The sequence below is a fragment of the Antechinus flavipes genome, chromosome 3, assembly GCF_016432865.1.
Source record: "Antechinus flavipes isolate AdamAnt ecotype Samford, QLD, Australia chromosome 3, AdamAnt_v2, whole genome shotgun sequence".
Taxonomy (NCBI): Eukaryota; Metazoa; Chordata; class Mammalia; order Dasyuromorphia; family Dasyuridae; genus Antechinus; species Antechinus flavipes.
In genome coordinates, this window is record NC_067400.1 from 238,987,954 (window position 1) to 239,009,053 (window position 21,100).

General features: G+C 32.1%; 1 protein-coding gene across 1 annotated transcript; it reads left to right on the forward strand.

Annotated features, from left to right (window-relative positions):
• The first annotated feature begins 3,481 nt into the window (after window positions 1–3,481).
• On the forward strand, window positions 3,482–20,393 carry RBM11 (RNA binding motif protein 11). Its single transcript, XM_051984744.1, has 5 exons — window positions 3,482–3,612; window positions 13,674–13,836; window positions 15,021–15,093; window positions 16,570–16,660; window positions 19,221–20,393. Exons 1-5 carry the CDS (start codon window positions 3,514–3,516, stop codon window positions 19,503–19,505), a joined length of 711 nt encoding a protein of 236 aa, XP_051840704.1. The 5' UTR covers window positions 3,482–3,513; the 3' UTR covers window positions 19,506–20,393.
• The last annotated feature ends 707 nt before the right edge of the window (window positions 20,394–21,100 follow it).

Here is a 21,100-nt window from a genome sequence, read left to right on the forward strand (position 1 = left end):
ATACATACATACATATACACACATATATATATACCTGTCTTCTGAAATTAATAATATAATTAAATATACAATCCCCTGTTTGGCTTTTAAAATCCTTGATAATGCAGTCTCTTCCTGTTTTTCTGGTCTTATACTTATTTTCTTATATACACTGTAAGATAAAGTGACAATGGCCTCCTTGCTATTCCTTGTACAATTTACTTCATCTCCCACTACTGGCATTATTACTGATGTAGAATGCTCCTTCTCTTGCATCTCTGCCTCTTGGCTTTCCTGGTTTTATTCTTCAGGTTAATTCCAATCTTTCACAAGAAGCCTTTCTTAGGGTTTTTTAATTGCTTTCTGAAGTTAATTCCATTTTATCATATATATTTATATATATTTCATGTTTGCATATAATTGTCTATATGTTGTTTTCCCTTTGAATTATGGGTTCCTTCATTTCAAGGCCTCTTTTTGCTTTTGTTTGTACCACAAACACTAAGTATAATGCTTGATATATGATTTTTAATAAATTTTTGTTGATTTGGCTTGTTACTCTTATAATTTTAGCTGCATGGATTTTGTTTGTACAAAAAATTTTAAATTTTATGTAGCTAATATTACCCATTTTATACTTTTAAATTCTCTCTATTGCTTCTCATTGTTATTTCTTTTCCTATCTATATATTTAAAAAGTATTTTCTTTGCTCTTCTAATTTGTTTTTGATGCTATCTTTTATGTTTAAATCATAGAACTTATCTTGCTATATAGTGTAAAATATTGGTTTATATTAAGTTTCTGTTTTCCATATTTCAATGGGTTCTGCTGGTGCTTTCTCTGAGTACTTAATTATGCTTCTTTGAGGATTTTAGGGAAGCTCAAGCTAATAACCTAAAAACTTTTAGTGGAATCAAAGTGGTTTGATCATTTCCCTGGACTTAACTTTGCAAGGTGCTGACATAGATTTGGGTTTGAGGAACATAATTGTGTTTTCCCCTGTTATAATTGTAGCAGATTGCTAGTGGACATTACGTATCAATAAAAACTAGCTGAAAGGCTTCTAGCTCTGGTTATTCCATGCTAGGCTTCATATTGAATTGTGGGCTGAAACAACTTTGTTTTTATTCTTTACTCAATACATAAGAACAAGTATAGAACTCAGGTCTAATTTGATTTGTGACATAGATATGGATTATGAGTAAGAAGTTACAATTGACACTTGCTCTTGTTCCTCTACATAACTTCTTTGTGTTGTATTTCACAATTTTTCTTGTCCAATATGTAGTCAGGAACTCCATTTTAATTTCTGAAGTGGCAGATTCTTTGGAGTGCTCTGACTGTGGACCATATTTTTGTGTGCCTATCCATGTGTCACTCTATACTGACCAGTGCTGAAAAGATAACTCACTGATTTTCCCCCCCAGATTTCCTTTTTTTTTTTTTTAAAGAAACTTAAATGTGTGTCCCATGTCTTTATGAATAGTTGTGGAAGTGAACTGATTTGCACTATTTTCTTTGATCTTCTTTCTTAGGTTGTTTTAAATATGTATTTTTTCAATTTTCCTGAGGAGATTTCTGTTGAGATGTGTGTGTGTGTGTGTGTGTGTGTGTGTGTGTGTGTGTGTGTGTTTTGTAAGGGAGGGATTGGGTAGGGATGGTGTGGGAAGTTTCAGGAGAGAAGAGAACTTAAGAATATGAATTTCTTTTTGGAATATATCTTTTTCCATCTTCCTTATCCAGTGAACCATCCCTTGTAATAAATATTTAGATGTTGTAAACATACAAAGGAAGGTGAGGTACTTTGACAATATCATTTCTTTCTGTTGTTTTCCTTGCTGCTCTGCTGAATACTATAGAAAGGCAATTACCAAAAAAAAAAAAAAATGTAAAAGGAATGTCTTACCTGAGTGAGGGCTTAATTTAAATTAATACACATGTGTAAAAATTATTGTTCTGGACCCAGGGAACTGAAATATCATCCTTTTTCTTTTTATGAAGAAACCTCTTTTAGTTCTGTACTCAAATACAAGCACATTTGCCTGGACATACTTCTCTTTCTTGAACTTCATAGTTCTTTCTATACTCTGTCCCCAGCCATATCCAGAACTCAGAGGGAATGTTAACTTTAAAGCTCTGCTTTGATTCATATCTAGTATCCTAGTATCTTAAAAAAGGGATGGAGTAAAAAGTAATTCAACACTATATATACATATAAACACACATATATATGTGTGTGTGTATGTGTGTGTGTGTGTGTGTGTGTGTGTGTATTACATTCACCTAGAACATAAAGAATAAGGAGGATTATAATGGTAAAATGATTTAGTATGGATTTCAGATTTTTAATAATGAAAGGGGAATGCTTAAGATCAAGGTTGTTATACTCCCATATATGTCTGAAATAAGGTGGACATTTCAGTTTTTATCTGACATGTACTACTTATGTGATTATAAGTTAGATTTATCTGTTTCCCAGGTAATTCTCTAATTTAGAGAAGGTACATATGGTTGTATGATCTTTTTATACTTGTGGCTTACTTCACTGAATAAATCCTTGTTCCAGGTCCCCCCTCCTCATAAAATGAAGTTCCTTCATTTCCTTATGTTTCTTTCAAAAGTATTATTTTTAAAATATTAAACAGATGTACAAAAATTATACGCAGTACTTTGATAACAGATTCCCCCCCCCCCTTTTCTGCTTTCCTGCTTGAGGATCTATAATAATCATTTCCAGAGAATGCTAAGCACAGTAAGATGTTACAGCTACTACAAATGAAAAAATCCTCTTTCACCATTTGGGAATCAAATAACTTAGATTCACATTTTAGGAACCCTATTAATTAGGGCAAGTTTCACATGGAAACTATATATGCTACTGCTTATAATGACTGCATCATATTTGCATAGTTAGCTGTCGGTTCTAATTAGCTAATTAACTAATTTTCTTAAAAGTAGAAGAACTCAGTTCTTCCTTCAAGGACAAATCTGTGAACAAACTTTGCTGGCCCTTTTATAGCTCTTTAAGGTTACAGAAAGTATGTTTCAATTTATTCTCATAATTTTCTGAGTTAGCTAGTCTGTAACACAACCCATTAATAAAGAACTTGATTTTTTAATTATTTAGGTGCTCATTTGAAGAACCATCTTTATTCTATTTGTACATTAACCTCCATTCTGATAGCTGGCTCTTTCCTAGTCTTTTCTCTGAAATCTTGCAGCTTCTATCCTGAATGAATATTCAGTATTGTATATAAATGCAACGGTAACGTAAAATAATGAAACAGAATCATAAACCTTTTTGTTTCTCCTTTGCATCTCCACAATCCGAGTTTAGCATGTTTTAATTCTTAGCCTGATGGAGTCCTAAACCCGAGAGGGGAAGCCGATTGGAGGGAGCTCTGGCCAGTCTCTGAGGGGCGTGCCCCCATCTCTATGGTGACCAGTTAGAAGAGGAGGAAGCTTTGTGGGTACCGGGTGCGGTGGCGTAAAGCGCAGGCGGCGAAGGGAAAGGAGCTGCGGGTCATTGAACAATGTCAGACACATGGGAGAGGACTGCAGACCGGACGGTATTCGTGGGAAATTTAGAGACTAGGGTGCGAGAAGAGATACTTTATGAACTATTTCTGCAGGTAATGCCTTCTTTCCCCTAGGCTTTTGCTTAGGAGGTGGGGGCAGGGCCGGGAGAGCCAGGTTGTGCTGGGCTCTTCCAGCCTAGAGGATTAAGTACTGTCTTCTCTGTTTTGCTGAATTCCTATTCTTCCATATTCAGTTTTAAAAGTCCAATTTCTATGCGCTAGCTGCAGGAACTTAGGGCTCAGGAATCTGCGTGGTAAGGCAGAATGCTGCAATGAAAGGAATTGTATCTCAAAAATAAAGGAATCAAGTAAGCCAGGGACTTTAAGATTCTCTTCCTCCTCCTTAATGTTAATAAAACTGAGAGATGCTGACTGACTCACCATTACATTTAAGTATCTGAGACGAGTCAGTTAACAGGCATTTATTAAGCACTTAATATCTGCCAGGAAATACTAAATACAAAAAAAGGGAAGAAAGCCAACAAGACAAAACAATTTTGTTCCCTCATGGAACATTTTAATAAGGAACATATGCAAAAAGCGTGCACAATAAAAGGTGGGGTGGATTTTAACTTAATTTTATTTATTTAGTCTAACTTTTTCATTTTACAGATGGAAAAAAGAAGGCACCAAGAGGTTGTGACTTACTTTTTTCCAACTACAATGGTAGTGGGATTTGAACTGAGATCCTCTGACTTCAAATAAGTTTTGTTTATTTTTTTCACTACACAATGCCTAGCTTTAGAATGAGTTTGTTGCATCATAACTTTAGAACTGGAAAATATTTTAAAGAGTTAGTGAAACATCCTCATTTTATAAAGGAGGAAACTGACATCCAGTAAAGTAATAAGATTTTTCTTAAGGTCACATAGGTAGTAAGCATCAGAAGCAGAATTTGAAAATAGTTCCTACAGTGCTCTTTCAATTGTATCATGCTTGAATTGCAGGATATGAATTCTTTTGTTACTTCTACCTTTTACTTCCTGTGTGACTTAGATCAATTATTTAACATTTTGAGGATTTGATTTCATTGTCTATAAGATTAGGATATTGAAGTGAATGACTTCTGAGTTCCCATTCAGTTCAAAATCTATAAATCTATATTATCTTTTTCTCCAAGATAAATTAAGTCATCAAGCTTTTTGTTTTCTTTTGGCCCTAAAAAACACTCATATTCAAAGCTCATTCAATTCCATCATTTTAAAGATGAGGAAATTACCCTTCTCCGCCAGCATATCTCAAAGCTAGAATATCAATCCAGGTCTTTTGGCTTCAAATAATGACATTTTTTTTACTTCCAAAAGAAGGAACTAAAATTTCACCTGCATCATTATCTTTTTTTTTAGGTATATGAAAACAGGAGATCTTGATGACATGAGCCAGTCCAGTCAAGCTTTGATTAAAATTAAATTCATCTTCATACTTATATAGTAGTAGTAGTATTTTTAAGACTGATTGTGGGTATGAATAACAGAAAACATTTTTAGTTTAATGGCACTTTGAACCCAACTGAAGACTATCAATATATAGTGAAAATGAAGAGTGCCAATATAAATATATCTAAAGAAATCAGTTGCAATATAGATTATGACAATAATGTCACAAAGGTGGTAGTTTATTTCAAATAGTCTGGAATTCAGTTTTTTTTTTTTAAACTATTAAAATAGTGGAACTGGATGAACTCCATTCTGTCTTCCAGCTTTAAGGTCTTTCAGAGTCTTTCAAAAACATGCTGATGTTGAGGTCTAGATTTGAGGTACCTAAATGAAATTAGGGTTTAGTTGAGGTCTAGTGGCAGGTTCGGGGTACAGGGAGCCAAATGGAGCTCCCCTGTAATCCCCCTGGATTCGGTGCAAGGATACAGCAATAAATGGGGTCTAGTAGTGGCATGAGTCCCCAGTAAAAGCATTTATTGGCCCGAGAGCTAGATTGATAAAAGAGGTTTATTATTGGGTTTGGAAATAAGGAGATAGGTGAAGATAGAGATAAGGAGAACACTGGACAAAGGGTCCAGTGGACAGGAGGTCCTCATATGGCTAGCATGTTTGGAATCTCTGCAAAGAGGGGGTCCCAGTGTCTCCCTTTTATAATGGGAGATTTAGCTCGAGGGGCTTTTGGGTGTAGCCCCAAAGTTGGCTCAGATCCGAGTGGGGCTGGGACAGGTCTGGATCTTCTATTGGAATTCAAAGGGACCAAGATTTGTGAGTTAAAGGGTAATTTACATTAACTGGGGAGGGTTGGGAATCAAAGATAGGAATCTTTCCCACATCATTGACACTATGAAGTATGAATTTTTTCAACTAAATAAGCTTGGGAAATGGACCTTTTTTTTTTTTTTTTCCCAGAAAATGCTCTATATTGGCAGTTTATTGTATAGACTCATTTTTTCTTTGACTGTCTTTCCTAGAGGTGTAGTTTGTAAAAATTCATAAAGAACACTTTTTTCATGTTATTTTTTGCTGTTTTTGGTTTTTAGCAAGAATTTTTGTATCCATAATAGTAAATCCTTATTAAATGAAATGTGAGTTTCATTGTGAAATGTGAAATAAATAGTATGGGAAATGATGAAGAATTAGGCTATATAATAACCATGAAACCTGAAGAAAAATTGTTTTTGAACTAACATTTTCCATTTAAAAATCACTTCCTAACTTTCTTTACTTTGTCTTTCCTCTCTTTCAGTTTGAGATTATGAACTTTTTCAACATATCTAAAGATGACACCCCCTTCCTTCTTTTGGGAAAAGCCAGTGGATTTGGCAACAAGGAAATCATTAATGACCTTTGAAAGAGCAAATTCAGGAAAGCAGTAAAAGCAAAAAGAGTTCAATGAGGTTAAGTAAGTTGGAGGAGGTTGAAGTAAAGGCAATAAATATATTTGGTTAGAGAAATTTTCCAGTAAAGGAGAAGAGAGAGACTGATAACTTTAAAATTTAAGATATAGTAATGTCAAGAGAGAGATTTTGTGGGAAGTTTTTATTTTAGATAACTAAAGCTTATTTGGAGGCTTAGGGAATGGAAAGGAGAAATGAGAAAGCCCTTTTAATAAAGGAGGGTCTCAGAAGATCTCAGGGAAATTATTTCAAGGATACTAGTGGTAGAAGACAGATTAAATAATTCGCTGTCATGGACTTAATATTTAACTTGTAGGAGCTATTAAGACAAAAAACTAAATAGTCCTTTCAAAGAGCTTACATTCTAATTAGAACATATAGAAATATAAAGTAACTATAAGGACTTTGGGAGTGGGACATCATAGATTGGAGGAAAAAGAAAGACATTATATAGGAAGTAGTGCTGGAGCTGAGCCTTCAAGAAAGCTAGGCTTTTTGAGAAATAAGCTAAGCAAGAATTTATTCTACATAAACAATAGTCTAGACAAAGCTTGGTTATGGGAGATGGAATGTCATGTGAGAAATAGCAGGAATGTCATGTGGATCAATTTTCCTGTAATGTTAAGTATGTGAAGGGAAATAATATGCATTATAATGTGTAAAAGGCTGAAAGGCAGCTGGGAGATAAGGCTAGAAGCATCCTGCAGCCCATTTTCAGAAGGCTTTGAGTGGTGAAAGGGAGGAGACTAAAGAGGAAATGCCTGGGAGTGCAGAAGAAAGGCTGAAATAGCAAATATATCAAGAGAAAAAGCCTCAATAGAAATGCACCACACAAAACAAGATGATCATCAAAGTAAAACATCAGAGAAAACCTTCATTCCTGTTGGAAAAAAAGAAACGGGAACTTTAGAGATCATGAAACAAGAAATTCTAAAGTAGTTTGAAAGAAAAATAAAATTCACAAAGGAAGAAATTAGGAATGAATTTAAACTAGTAATTAGAGTAAGTAGAGAAGATAGGGTATATAGAGATAAGGACTACAGAACTCAGCAAAATTTTTAAAAATCTGAATACTGCATGTGAGAAATCATAAAAGAAAATTGTGGAGAACTTGTGCATATATTACTCTGGGAAAAATACATACAAATAACATAGAAATTGAATAGCTGGGTGGCACAGTACTTAGTTCAGCATCAGTAAATTTTGTCAGTTTGCAAAGGGTTGAGAAGTCAGTGGGAGATTAAGAAAGAAAAGCAATCAGTATGTTTTTCTACACAAAAACAGGAATTTCTCTGTGAAAAGGAGGAAAAATCTAGGATGAGAGGGTAGTAAGGTCAAGCAAAGATTTTTAAAATAAGTGAAATCTAAATATATTTTTAATGGATATAGGATGTCATAGCAAGTAGGCTTGTAACACTCCCAATGATAGCCTGAACCAGTTTAAAATGGTAATTGGAAATATTTACCAAAACAAATAAAAATATAATAAAGCATAGCTAACCTTATATTTTAAAACTAAGTCCTTCTAGCTGTGTGACCTTGGGCAAGTCACTTAACCCCAATTGCCTCAGCCAAAAAAACAAAACAAAACCAAAAAACCTAAGTCAATATGTAGCCCTCAGAGATCCTTATATAGATGAGTGAGCCCCATTTCTACTTAAGTATAATATCAGTGTCATAGAAGATAGAGTCTTAATTTGGAGTCAGGAAGATCTAAATTCAAATTTTGTCTCTGACACTTACTATCAGTGTAACCTCTAGACAAGTCACTTAACTTATCTGTGCCTTCTTTATAAAAACTGTTGTGTATATATATGTATATTTATTCAGATATTTGGGCTCAGTGACTTTCAAGTCCCCTTCTAACCAGAAGTCTATGATACTTTATAAATTTGTAGTGGACCTAGATGATAGGATTGTGCATTTTCCTCTAGTGTCATTCAGCAGTATTCAAGTTGGAATATAGAAGGAATAACAGGACGAACAATTCAGGATTCAGGTTTAACAAGGCATAAGTAGCAATAGCGCAAGGGGTGCAAATATAGAGTACAGTATAAATTAACTAACAATCTTGATTTCAAAGGGATCAAAGAAAGGCCAGAGCAAAGAGTAACTAAAAGAAGGGTGGCTTGATTGAAGTTCAAAAGAGAAGGAAGGATGTTTTGACAAAATGAAGTAAAGGAAAAAATGGAAAGACAGGGGCTGTTATAAAAAAAATTTGAATTTCTGGAACAAGGAAGTTGAACAGTTCATCAAGGTCATGGTCTTGGTCAAGATCAATTGAAGATGATTGTCACTAGCATAGCATTCAAGTAGAAAGATCCCTGTGGGCCACAGATTAGCTTAGAACAATGCAAGTTAATGTCATCTATGTTGTATTGTATTTTTTACTTATTTTGTTAAACATTTCCAAGTTACATTTTAATCTGGTTTAGGCTTCACTGAAAATAAGAGCTTTGTGGGTAGAAAATTTGACATGTCTAATCTAAGTTACAGAATTTGAAGAGGTTGTTAAACTAGTTAATGACAATTTTCAAGATATGACATGTATATTGAGGTCACCAAGTGGGATCTCAAAGAGTTTGAGTTAAAGAGCAATACCACATATGATCTAGGTATTGAATTTGAAAAATATGACAGAAAAACCTCAGAACTTCTCAGTTAAGGGTAGGCTGGTATAGAAGGATGGGAGTAAACCTCATAGAAAGGGGAGGTTGTAATAAGGAGCAAGGATTATATCTTCTCAGAGAAAAACTTTACAGACAGGTGTGGGTTTGGGGTGGGCTATTTTGGTAGTGGGTTTTGGTAAGGTGGTACTACTCATCTATTGTTGTATGATGGATGCTCTTACACCTGGGATGATACTATCTTTGACTCTTGAACAGTTCATTTTTAATATTTAACTTATTAATTTGGTGAAGGAGTTTGGATTAAGTGACTTGCCCAGGGTCACACAGCTAGGAAGCATTAAGTATTTGAGGCTAGATTTGAACTCAGGTCCTCCTGACTCTAAGGCCACTGAACCACCTTGCTGTCCCTCTTGGAAAGTTCTTAGCTGAGAATTCCTGTACTATTTCCCCAAATTCCAGCTCACCTTTCTCTGGAAATTAAATCAGCTTAAAATAATAAAGATCCAATGCCAGACATCATGAAGGATAGTGATTACAATACATAGTATTTTAATAATGCTATAAATCAAACTGGGAATCAGAAAATTGAGTGCTTGCTTAGATTATACCACTAGATCTTTCAGAGGTCACCTAACTTCTCTGTATCTCAGTTTCCAAAGGGAAGAAGCTTCCAGATCATTTCTAAGGTCCAACTATAATTTTGTTATTATGATTCATTATATTTCTAGTTTGATTAGCTTATTCATTAGTAGTATTTTAAAATGCTAGAAATAAAAACTTTTAATTACAAATTCTGAGACATAAATAAACTTCCTTTCATGGTTTTATGCTTTCCATAATAATTTCATTTCACTAGTTGAATAAACCACGTTCATATAAACTTAGAAACTTTGTAAAAGCAGTCATATCAACAGGATATGGCTACCTTAAAATATTAATTACTTTGTCTTCAGCTTGGATTTTACTTTACTTGGATTTTAGCTTTTAAAAGATTCAAATTTTTCTTTTGTTAAGACAGATAGTATCAAGGTACAAAAACTTTTACGTTTAATATATATCAATACAAATATAGTATTAGTCTTTTTTGTCAACAAAATGTACTTTTATCTTTACATGCTCATCTAAATATAATAAAAGGAAGTGATTTATCTCTTGGGATACATTTTAGCATTATAGTATTTAATATTTTCTAAAGGTGTAAGAAGCAGCAAAAGGAATTTCTATTCTGAATCTAATTCTTAGCAACAATGAGAAATTGATTGCTAGAGTAGAACTAGCAACTTTGCAGAAGAGAAAAATACCATTCCCTCTTAGGTTTTGTGGTAGAAGAAAGGAAAACTTGCATATTTTGATATGTACTGTAGGTTAGGTAAAGAAGATTTAAAGGATTCAGGAAAAGGATAAAAACTAAAAGACTGACTAAAATTCTACTTGAGGAAGCTCAGGAGATATGAGATGTTTTAGGAATGAAATTTCCAAGGGATAAACAGAAGTGTTTTGATGAAGAGGAAAAGGGGAACTGTTTATTTTTTTAAAATAACTTTTTATTGATAGAACGCATGCCAGGGTAATTTTTTACAGCATTATCCCTTGCATTCACTTCTGTTCCAATTTTTCCCCTCCCTCCCTCCACCCCCTCCCCCAGATGGCAAGCAGTCCTTTACATGTTGAATGGGTTGCATTATATCCTAGATACAATATATGTGTGCAGAACCGAACAGTTTTCTTGTTGCACAGGGAGAATTGAATTCAGAAGGTATAAATAACCCGGGAAGAAAAACAAAAATGCAAGCAGTTTATAGTCATTTCCCAGTGTTCTTTCTCTGGGTGTAGCTGCTTCTGTCCATCTTTGATCAATTAAAACTCTCTTTATCAAAGAGATCCACTTCCATCAGAATACATCCTCAAACAGTATTGTTGTTGAGGTATATAATGATCTCCTGGTTCTGCTCATTTCACTTAGCATCAGTTCATGTAAGTCTCGCCAGTCCTCTCTGTATTCATCCTGCTGGTCATTCCTTACAGAACAATAATATTCCATAACATTCATATACCACAATTTACTCAACCATTCTCCAATTGATGGACATCCTTTCATTTTCCAGCTTCTAGCCACTACAAACAGGGCTGCCACAAACATTTTGGCACATATAGGTCCCTTTCCTTTCTTTAGTATCTCTTTGGGGTATAAGCCCAGTAGAAACACTGCTGGATCAAAGGGTATGCACAGTTTGATAACTTTTTGAGCATAGTTCCAAATTGCTCTCCAGAATGGCTGGATGTGTTCACAATTCCAACAACAATGTATCAGTGTCCCTGTTTTACCACATCCCCTCCAACATTCAAAGGGGAACTGTTTAAAGAGATCGGTGTGGCTATATAAGGAACCAATCAGGAAATTCAAATATTTTAGAAAAAGCCTATATAAAACATGTAAACAAAAAAAGTTGTTGGAAATAAATAATATAATAGGACAGTATCCTTTAGGAACTGTGATAGGAATTAAAGCTTACAATAAACTGGGGTTGATGAGAAAACCTAAGGAATTTGATTATTTTCACTACATTGGGTGAAATGGGATGAGAGGGTAAACTGTCTAGATAAAATAGATAATGATAACTAGAAAGTTGAGCAGCCTAGTTTTTATTACTTGTTTCCTTAGACAAAGAAGATTGTCTCTGAATGCAACAAAAATAGCAATTTGAGAGTTGATTCCCAAGGTAGTTAGGGAGATAGGATGAAAGCATCTAACTGCACTTCAGGTTAGTCCCAGATGAACTATGTTTTAATACACTAAGAGAACTAGAAATACCATACTAATTTTAAAAAGAGAGAGAATGGAGCATGAAAATGTGTAGCCAGTGAGCTTGACTTATAGGCTAGGATTTTTCCAAGAATTAATTATTTAAAAATTAGTTAATGAGTGTCTAGAAAAAGAAACTGATTATAAAAAGCTAACTTGACATCATAGAAAAAAAAATAAATCAGGCTGGACTAACCTCATCTTTCCTTTTTCTTTTCTGCTCCAACTACTGATCTTCCTGGCTTACTAAAATCCTACCCTTTATAGGAAATCTTCCCTAACTCCTCTATCTTCCTGTTTCAATGTCTTCCTATTTACACTGTATATAACTTTGTTTATATTTGATTGCATTTTGTTTCCTTCATTAGATTATAAGCTCCTTTAGGTTAAGGCTTGCCTTTTATACCTTTTTGTATGCCTAATGCTTAACACGGTGTCTGACACTAAATAGACCAATAATAATATATGTTTATTTATTGACAAATATGATGTAGATAACAGTTGTATGGAAATCTAAACAATTGGTTTGACAAAACAAGGTCGAAAGTTCTCAGGATTGAGATATGTGAAGATCAATTGAAGGGATTGCTTTTATATAGCTCACAAAAGTGAAAAGACTTGGAAGTGATACAATGATTTTGTTCAAGAATTTGCAAAACTCTCATGTGGAAAAAGGAATAGACAAATTCTACTTTTTCACAGATAACAGAATAAGGAGAAATCTGTCCGTTACAAATAGATAAGTGGATGTAGGGATGATAGTAAGCTTGAGGTAAAGAAAAACTTATGAACAATTAGAACTATGCAGAAGAGAAAATTGAATGCTTTGGAAAGTATTGGCATCCTCTTTACAACAGGTTTTCAATCAGAAACTGGAAGAATGTTTCATGTATATTACAGGAGACTCTTGTTGATGTAAAGATAGTACCTGATTTCTTCCAACTGAGAAATTCCATGATTAAATGGTTTCAGAAATGATTTTACATTTCCAAATTCAAAGTTCCTTTTATGTAAACTTGATTCTCTGAAATCTGAAACTTTCTTTTCCCATTGAATGCTGACAGTATATAAAGGAACAGAAAAAGAATGTTAAAATGCCACTTATTCTGTTTACTTATTTTCTAATTTTGGTAAGAGTGCTATATCATCTAAGGCCAAAATTAATATTACGTTGTATTATATTTTTATTTTATTTTGCTAAATATTTCCTGATTATATTTTAATCTAGTTCAGACATTACTCTGCAATGAGTTTGATACCTCAGATCTAAAGGAATTAAGTATTATGTTTAGGAATTGATCTGGTTATAAAGTTAAAACCTTTGACCATGTATTTTAGATTTCCATCTGGGCTATGTAAGAATTTTATTTTAAAAGTTTGTCATTCATAATATGAGAGATATTTAAACCATTTAAAATCGTATTCATTATTGTTAATGTTCTGAAGTACTCATATTATATAACAAAGATTGTGTTAATACTTATATAAATTGAATATAAAGACTTTTTAAAAACAGAAATCTTCTAAATGGTTTCAAATATAAGATGCCTTTTAAATTAGTAAATAAGAGTCCCTATTATAAGATGCTTGAGTAAAATACTGATGGCATGTTATATTAAATTTTGTAAATTTTATATATTACAACATAATATACAATAATGTATTGTATAATATAATATTATGTATATTTTATTATAATATTATGTAAAATTCTGCAAGTGATTTCTTATACATATATATATATATATATATATACCTTTGAGATCATGATTTATAATAACTAAACTGGCATAAGAGTAAAGAATAACTTTTGAGATTTATGACAAAATAACTTTTAAGTTCATTGCAGGCCGGACCATTAACCAGAGTGACCATATGTAAGGATAAAGAAGGAAAACCCAAACCTTTTGGATTTGTCTGTTTTAAACATCAAGAATCAGTATCCTATGCTATAGCTTTGTTAAATGGAATTCGTTTATATGGTAGACCAATTAATGTGCAATATAGATTTGGTAAGTCCTATACTTCTTGAATTCACATTGTAACAATTTAAAATGTGGTAGTTAAGTTTTATGTTGTTATTAATACATAGGTCAAATGACTAATCCTGAATATTCTACCAAATTAACAGAGACAAGACCTAAAGAATAATGGTTTGAGCCATAGTTCTAGCTATAACATAAGCTTATTATATGAATAAATCGCTAAACTCCTTTGTACCCCAGTTTCTTCATTTATTACATGAAATATTTGGATAAGATGATCATTTGGAACCCTCTCAGCTTTATCATTTTGTTTTAATACGTTTTACTGTCATTTCATTTAACTGAGGCTTCAGAATGAGCCAGGTTCATGGGACTAAGGGTTTTTTGATGTTAGAATTGCAAGTTTTTTGCTCACTTGTCATTGTTGATTATAAAAAATACTGTGAATACTAGTATTCTGTTACATGGTGATACCATACTTTTTAGGACTCAGAGAACCTCACAATAATAGTGCTATGTGTTCATCAGTTTTCTGGAGCTAGCTGTATTTCTGAAATAAATGTTTGTAATCCCTCCTTAATATGTCAAAGAACCTGAATCAACACTTCATGTTTTCTATTGTCTGATTTTTCCCCTTTGAACTAGAAGCATTCCCTTCTTGGGAGAAGAGCTTTTTGTCTCAATTTATTTCTGGCAAGTGGAAAATTAAATAAATAGCTTCTTTCTTTGAGAATAGTCTGTTACATGTTTTTAAAAGAGTTCAATAGATGTTTTCTTTGGGGCATATAGCTGACTAATACCTAAAGATTTGCCCAACATATATGTTATACCCCATTCCTGTCTTTCATTCTGTAATGTAGTGTTGCATTTTCCTTATCATTACAGACTTGATAGTTAAAACCTTTTACATAAAAGCAAAAGTGGTAATGATAGTTTTAAAGATGTAAATGACATCTATAACCCTGTTATAAAAATACAATTTTTATGAAATGCAGTAAAATTGAATATATAGTATTTGTAATTCAATAAGAATCATGTATGTGTGTTTGATGGAAAAACTCTATATTATTCCTTCATCCAAGGTCATAGAAATATATTACATGGATCTATTTTAATCATGACCACTCTGCCACTTTATTTGATTTAGTGAAAAATCAAAAACAAAACTATTTAGGAAATTATAACTCACATAATCTTCTGATCTTTTGTAGGGAGTTCCCATTCAGCTGAGTTGAATAACCAAGTTGCTGAGAACTATGTTAACATAAATTCACAAATTTACAGGTAATAAAATAGTTTGTAGAAAAAAATTGATAGAAGTTCACATATTCCAATGAAAATGAGAGCTAATGATGTTTATATATACATATAAATGTCTATAAAGATGTATGTGCATATCCACACATTTGCTACCAATTCAGAGTATTGAGGAATACCTTACTTTGTTATCAAAGTAGGGTAAACCTGTTTAATAAAAGAGAAGTGAAAATAGAATGTTTTAAAAGAAGTATAAACTTTATCATTTTCAACTTCAAGTAGTAGTACATCCAGTACATTATATTCTTTTTTATAACTATATTATTGGGTTAAAGATTGGTAGACTGGACTTAGAGGATTCTCTGTTTTTAGTTTTCTGATCTGAAGCAGAGATACATCCACTTAATCTCTAAGACCAGAGAAAAATCACATAGTGTTCTTCTTTTAATATTTTTATGCTGGTAAAATCTAATTACAATAATTACTAAGGGAAAATCTAAAAAGAAAATGTCATCATTCCTTAAATAGACAGCCATCACTTTTGTTTAGACAGTGTCCAATCCATCTACAAATGGCTGATGCAGACCCTGCTTCTTCCTGTCCCCTCTCCCTCTCCACATATTAGAACATCTGCTACAACTGTCATGATAATAATTGAGGTAGAAATTATAGAATTTTTTAGAAAATTCAGAAGTGAAAGAAAGTAGGAGGAAAGTATCAAATTCAGTAACACATCAGACAAACTAGTCTTGCAGCAAAAAAGAAAGGAAGGAAATAAGCATTTATTAAGTACCTATTATGTTCCATATTAAGCTTTTTACAAATATTATTTATTTCTCACAATCTGGATAGGTACATGTTATTGTTATTTCCATTTTGCATTTGAAGGAATTCAAACAGAAGTTAACTGGTTTTCCCAGGAACACATAGCTAGTAAGAGTCTGAACTTAGATTTAAACATGGGTTTTTGCCTTGGAGATGTATTTAAAAAATAAAACATGCTCTCCATGCTCTCAAGGAGTTTATATTCTAACACAGAAAGAACATAGAAGATTTCAGCTGCAAATTAAATGGGAGTTTCTTTAGGGTGCAATAGCAAAACAGAAGATAGTATCTCATCTTTAATATAATTTTTCCTGACAAAATCCTTTTAGTTTCTCATATTGAACCATTTGACAATGCCTAGACTTTAGTAGCAAGAACTCTATTTCCTGGGTTTTCAATATATATGGTTTTAGCATCTGCAGGAAGTTACAAAAATGCATTATAGACATTAGAGACTTCCCAAGAAGGTGAGTGTGACCACTGTAGTAGAAGCATTACTATTCCAAAAGCTCTTGAACTCAAGGTCCTAGGAAATCTCTATTGGGGTCCTAAAGTGGTCAAGATTGTTTTTCTACTAGTGATTTCTTTTATATACTGCTTCCTAGAAAAGATAGGTGTGTGTGTGTATTTATATTTTTTAAAAGTATAAATTTCTAGGTTTTATATTTCTTTTCATAGAAATGAAGACTATTTGTCAAGAGCATTTCCCATACAAACTTTTACAGCAAATGATGTTAACTTTACTCAGGAATTTGGCTCTCACAATATGGTAAGTTTAATATATGTGTGTATAAATACACACACACATATGTGTGTGTGTATATATATCTATACACATGAACACATATATAGCTATTGTTGTTGGTTTAGGGAGAAGTAACAGTTTTTATTTCTGGTTTCTTCAGTATGGGAAAATCCTAGTGTGGAAATTTCTTTCATCTGATACATATCAACAATTCCTCCATAAATTATAATTTTAGAGAGGTAATACCTACAGTGGGGTTTCTTAAACTTTTCCCACTCATAACCCCTTTTTACCTGAGAAATTTTTATATGACTCTGGCTTTATAGGTATACAAATCAAACATTTATTGATTATAAATAATTATGTTGCACCCCCTACTTTCAGTTGTGAGACCTCTTATGAGGTTGTGAGCCACAGGTCACAGAAACTGAAACCTAGAGCACTTGGTTGGTCATAATCATGTAGCTAATTTGTGTTAGAATCAGAACTTGAACCTATGTCTTTTTGATGTCTTCTCTATTATTTTTCATTTATTTGGCTTAGTTTATAATATCAAGTTTAAAATGAAGAAAGAAAAACTTTGTAAGGCAAATCTGTACAGGGTTATTAAAAATAAGTTATTTTTAAAAAGCTGGTATGTAATTTTCATTTTGTTTCTTATAGTATGTTGTTATACTACTGTATTATCTTTACACTGAATCCCCATATATCTGTTATCTCAAGAAATAGATGGTAAGGAGGACTTCTAATAACCAAAATTTATCATTAGAAAGAGGTAGAAGTCAGTAGGGCATGTGCAGTTTAAAAAATAAAAAGAATGTTATAAGCTGAATGTGTTTTCATATTTGGCCTATAGTAACTTGCTTTCTGTGATTAATCTAATTACAAAAAGCTTTGCAAGCTATTTGTTATAAATTTTAAAATATAATTATGGGGCAGAGTATTAGAGCTGGGGAAAGATAATGATAAGATTGATACCAGTTTTTAGCTACTCTGTAAATTTTAAGTTAGCTGTTTTTGTTCTAAATATGTGGTAATTAAATCAATGAGTAAGCATATTACTGTAAGAATTGTACCATATCCATACTGACATTCTTACTGCAAATGAAGCAAGACATAAATTATAGTTAGGCTTTGAAGATTTTCTATCTCATTTATTGATGTCTTTTGATTTTATGACTTTTTTTTCTAAATATATCCTTCCCCACCTCCCATTCACATTGAAAAATTCTTGAGTGATAAAGAATTTATTGCTTAAGAATAATTTGTAAGTTTAACCTTAAATTTATTGATCTTTTTTATATTTGAGATTTCATCAGTATGAGTATTCCTTCTGTAGATTTAAATCAATTCTTATCAAACGGTTCTTGTTTATTTTCTCATAAATTGTCCTTAACAAATTTGTTCCTCCTGCTAGGGGCTTTCTGCTCAACCATTTAATATCTTGACTATTTATTGATTGGCCTCTCATATTTCATTTTCTGATCATATATTTCTTTCCTCTATACTATTTTCAAGTATTTTTTAATATAGGGATAACCATGATTTCATTAGCATAAGGAACTCCTGGATGAAGGAACCCCTTTAAACCAGTAAAATTGGCTCCCTCTCTGTAACTTACAATATTAAAGATTTATCTAGAGGATTGATGATTAAGTCAGTTGTACAAGGTCACATATCTAGTATATTTCAGAGATAGAATTTACACCAAGATATTGGTTTTGAGGCTTGCTCTCTATCCGTTACTCCAGAGATGTCAAACATAACCTGTGGGCTTTCCCATAGCCTGTGTTGCTGTACCAGATTCAAATGGAAATGTAAAATATTTAATGAAATAAATAAATACAATAAAACATATATAACACAAAATTTTAAAACTGTCAGCATGTACTCTGAAAGAAATATATACATGAATTAAATCTCCTTTCTATTTGAGTTTGACACTACTGTCCTAAACCATTCTGCTTCTACTACTTAAGTGTGAGTGCTATTTGATAACAATTTCCAGCTTATTTAATATAAATATAAGTGTCTTTGATTCCATTTGAAATTTTAAATTCAAACTTGTGGCATTTTATGGTTTGCAGTCACATTGCATTAAAAGGAAAATATTGGCATTAAATAAATGGATATTTGCAACAATAAGTAGTTTTCATTTATTCAAATGCTATTCAGCTTGATATTCTTCTCTTATTGTCCTAGGAAGTAACCAAGATAAATATATTGAGGGAACCTGTTCAGCTGTAAATCATGGGCTGACCAACACATGTTTTTCCTCCCCTTTGTTTTTTCTCAACTCTGAAGGTCTGATCCTTATAAGTTGAGGGGAATCTTAATTCCCTTATCTTTAAAACAATCTTTAATTTATGATTAATAACTAAGGCAGTTTTTCTGTGTCTCATCTATCTACCTTATAGTGTTATGTCATATATTTTGATTGTCTTTAATTTCTATTTCAGAAACTTCCCTATACCTCCTTTACCAATAAATACCTTGATTTAATAAGCACTTATGTATTTAGAATGTACAGAAATTGTTACATTTATTGCCTTGTTCTTATCCATAAATCTTTTTTTAATCATAGCAACATCCTATATACAATCTGATGGCACAACCTTCAAAATGCCAGATGACGCCACCACTAGCTTCAAGCTTTTCTCTATTATCCATGCTAAATCCTCTTTCACATTTGGATGCTAGATCAAGTTCTTTTGAGTTTGTTCACCAACCAACTGACTGGGACTTTTATCTAATGAATAAAAGAAAATGGCAGCCAGAAACTAGTGATAGTAGCACAGAAGATGACATAGGAAAAGTAGGAGAATGTAACCAAAAATACAGGAGGTATAAGAAGAGAAAAAGAAATTAACTTGTATTTAAATGAAAGATTTAATCTATATTACACTTGGAAAAAAACACATTTGTGCAGTTAGATTATGATTTATTTTTAAATGAATTATATAACCAATTTTATATTGATATTCAATTTCATGCTTTGAATTAAGAAAAATTACAAATGATATATCAACATACTTGTCTTCTATTTTTAGGGGTTACAACAGCCTCATCTAAAAAATACTTTATTCAAGGTAATGGTTTCTACTAAGTCAACCAAAAAAATATTTATGGAATATCTTCCATATATAAAGCACCATATGTTAGTCAATCCATGCTCACTACCTAGTTCTCCTTGTTATCAATAAATCATAGCTGTAAGAACAGTGATTTTTTTCATGTAGCAAACTAATACAAGGTTTAAAAAATGCATTTTTTTTCTAATAAATAAATAGGTTTTATTCATCTTCCTTACACTTCATAATTACTGTGTTCTTTGATTCAAGCTTTGTGTTATGGATTTTTAAAGTATTTGAGATAGATTCTAATGAAAGACTGTTACAAAACTGTTTAAGACTAATTGTTACAAATGTGCTTATCAATTGTCTTGGCTTGTGGGAATAAATTTATGTATTATCAAATGTATATACCTGGATTATATAGAAACAATTGAATTTCCATCTTTGTTTTTTATTACTAAATCATATGCAAATTATCTTTCTATTATAGTGTATCAGTCTTAACTTTGCTAACATTTAGGGTAAATTTATTTCAGTCTTGATAACCTAAATTCATACTAAGTGAACTTAATTTTTTTCAGTCTATTCAAGTTTGATATTTCTCTAAATTTTTTTTTGCAACTCAGATTATTATAGAATTGATATTTCAAGATAAATCAGCAAGTATTTATTTTGGGATAAGATATTATGCCATTAGGAACATGAAATAATTTATTAAGCAATTTATCATAATAATTAACAAAATTAATCATAATTTATGATAAATTATATTTATTGTATAATTTTCAAAGTTGTATTTTTATCAGATTAATTACATAGCTACATCAGAGATCCAAATAAAGAACTATTTTTTTATTTGCCAAAATTAATTGAAATAGATTTGTATGAAATTATTAAGATTACTCTCTTCAGATCAAGAGACTAATCATTAATATTTAAGAATTTTTTTATCACGTTGTCCTAAGACAATCATTTCCTTGAAACATGAAATAAGTATATTTAAATTGAAATTTACATAATCAAAAAGTTACAAATAATTTTCTGGTGGCCTGGTTAAACAGAGGATAGATCTCAGTGTTTACAGTGAGGAACACTTGAATTTAAATCCTGCTTCAGACAGTAGATATGTGACATCTAGGTAAGTCACTTACCTCTACATCCTCAACTGTAAAGGGAGGATAATAACAGTACCTACTTTACAGAGCTATTGTGAGGAGTGAATTAGTTAAGCTCTGTATTGCTTAAGCACTTAGCAAAGATCAAAATATTACATAAATGCTAGCTACTAGTGTTGGATTATTATTACTACAAAAAAGTTTTAATTATATTTGTGAATAGTATGGAATTTTTAAATATCATGAAAATTTAAAATATTGGATGTGTAGAAATT

Coding starts and splice junctions, on each gene's coding strand:
- RBM11 (XM_051984744.1), top strand. CDS start 3,514: ATGTCAGACACATGGGAGAGGACTGCAGACCGGACGGTATTCGTGGGA. Junction 13,837..15,020: donor TAATGTGCAATATAGATTTG/GTAAGTCCTATA, acceptor GATCTTTTGTAG/GGAGTTCCCATTCAGCTGAG. Junction 16,661..19,220: donor AATTTGGCTCTCACAATATG/GTAAGTTTAATA, acceptor TTTTAATCATAG/CAACATCCTATATACAATCT.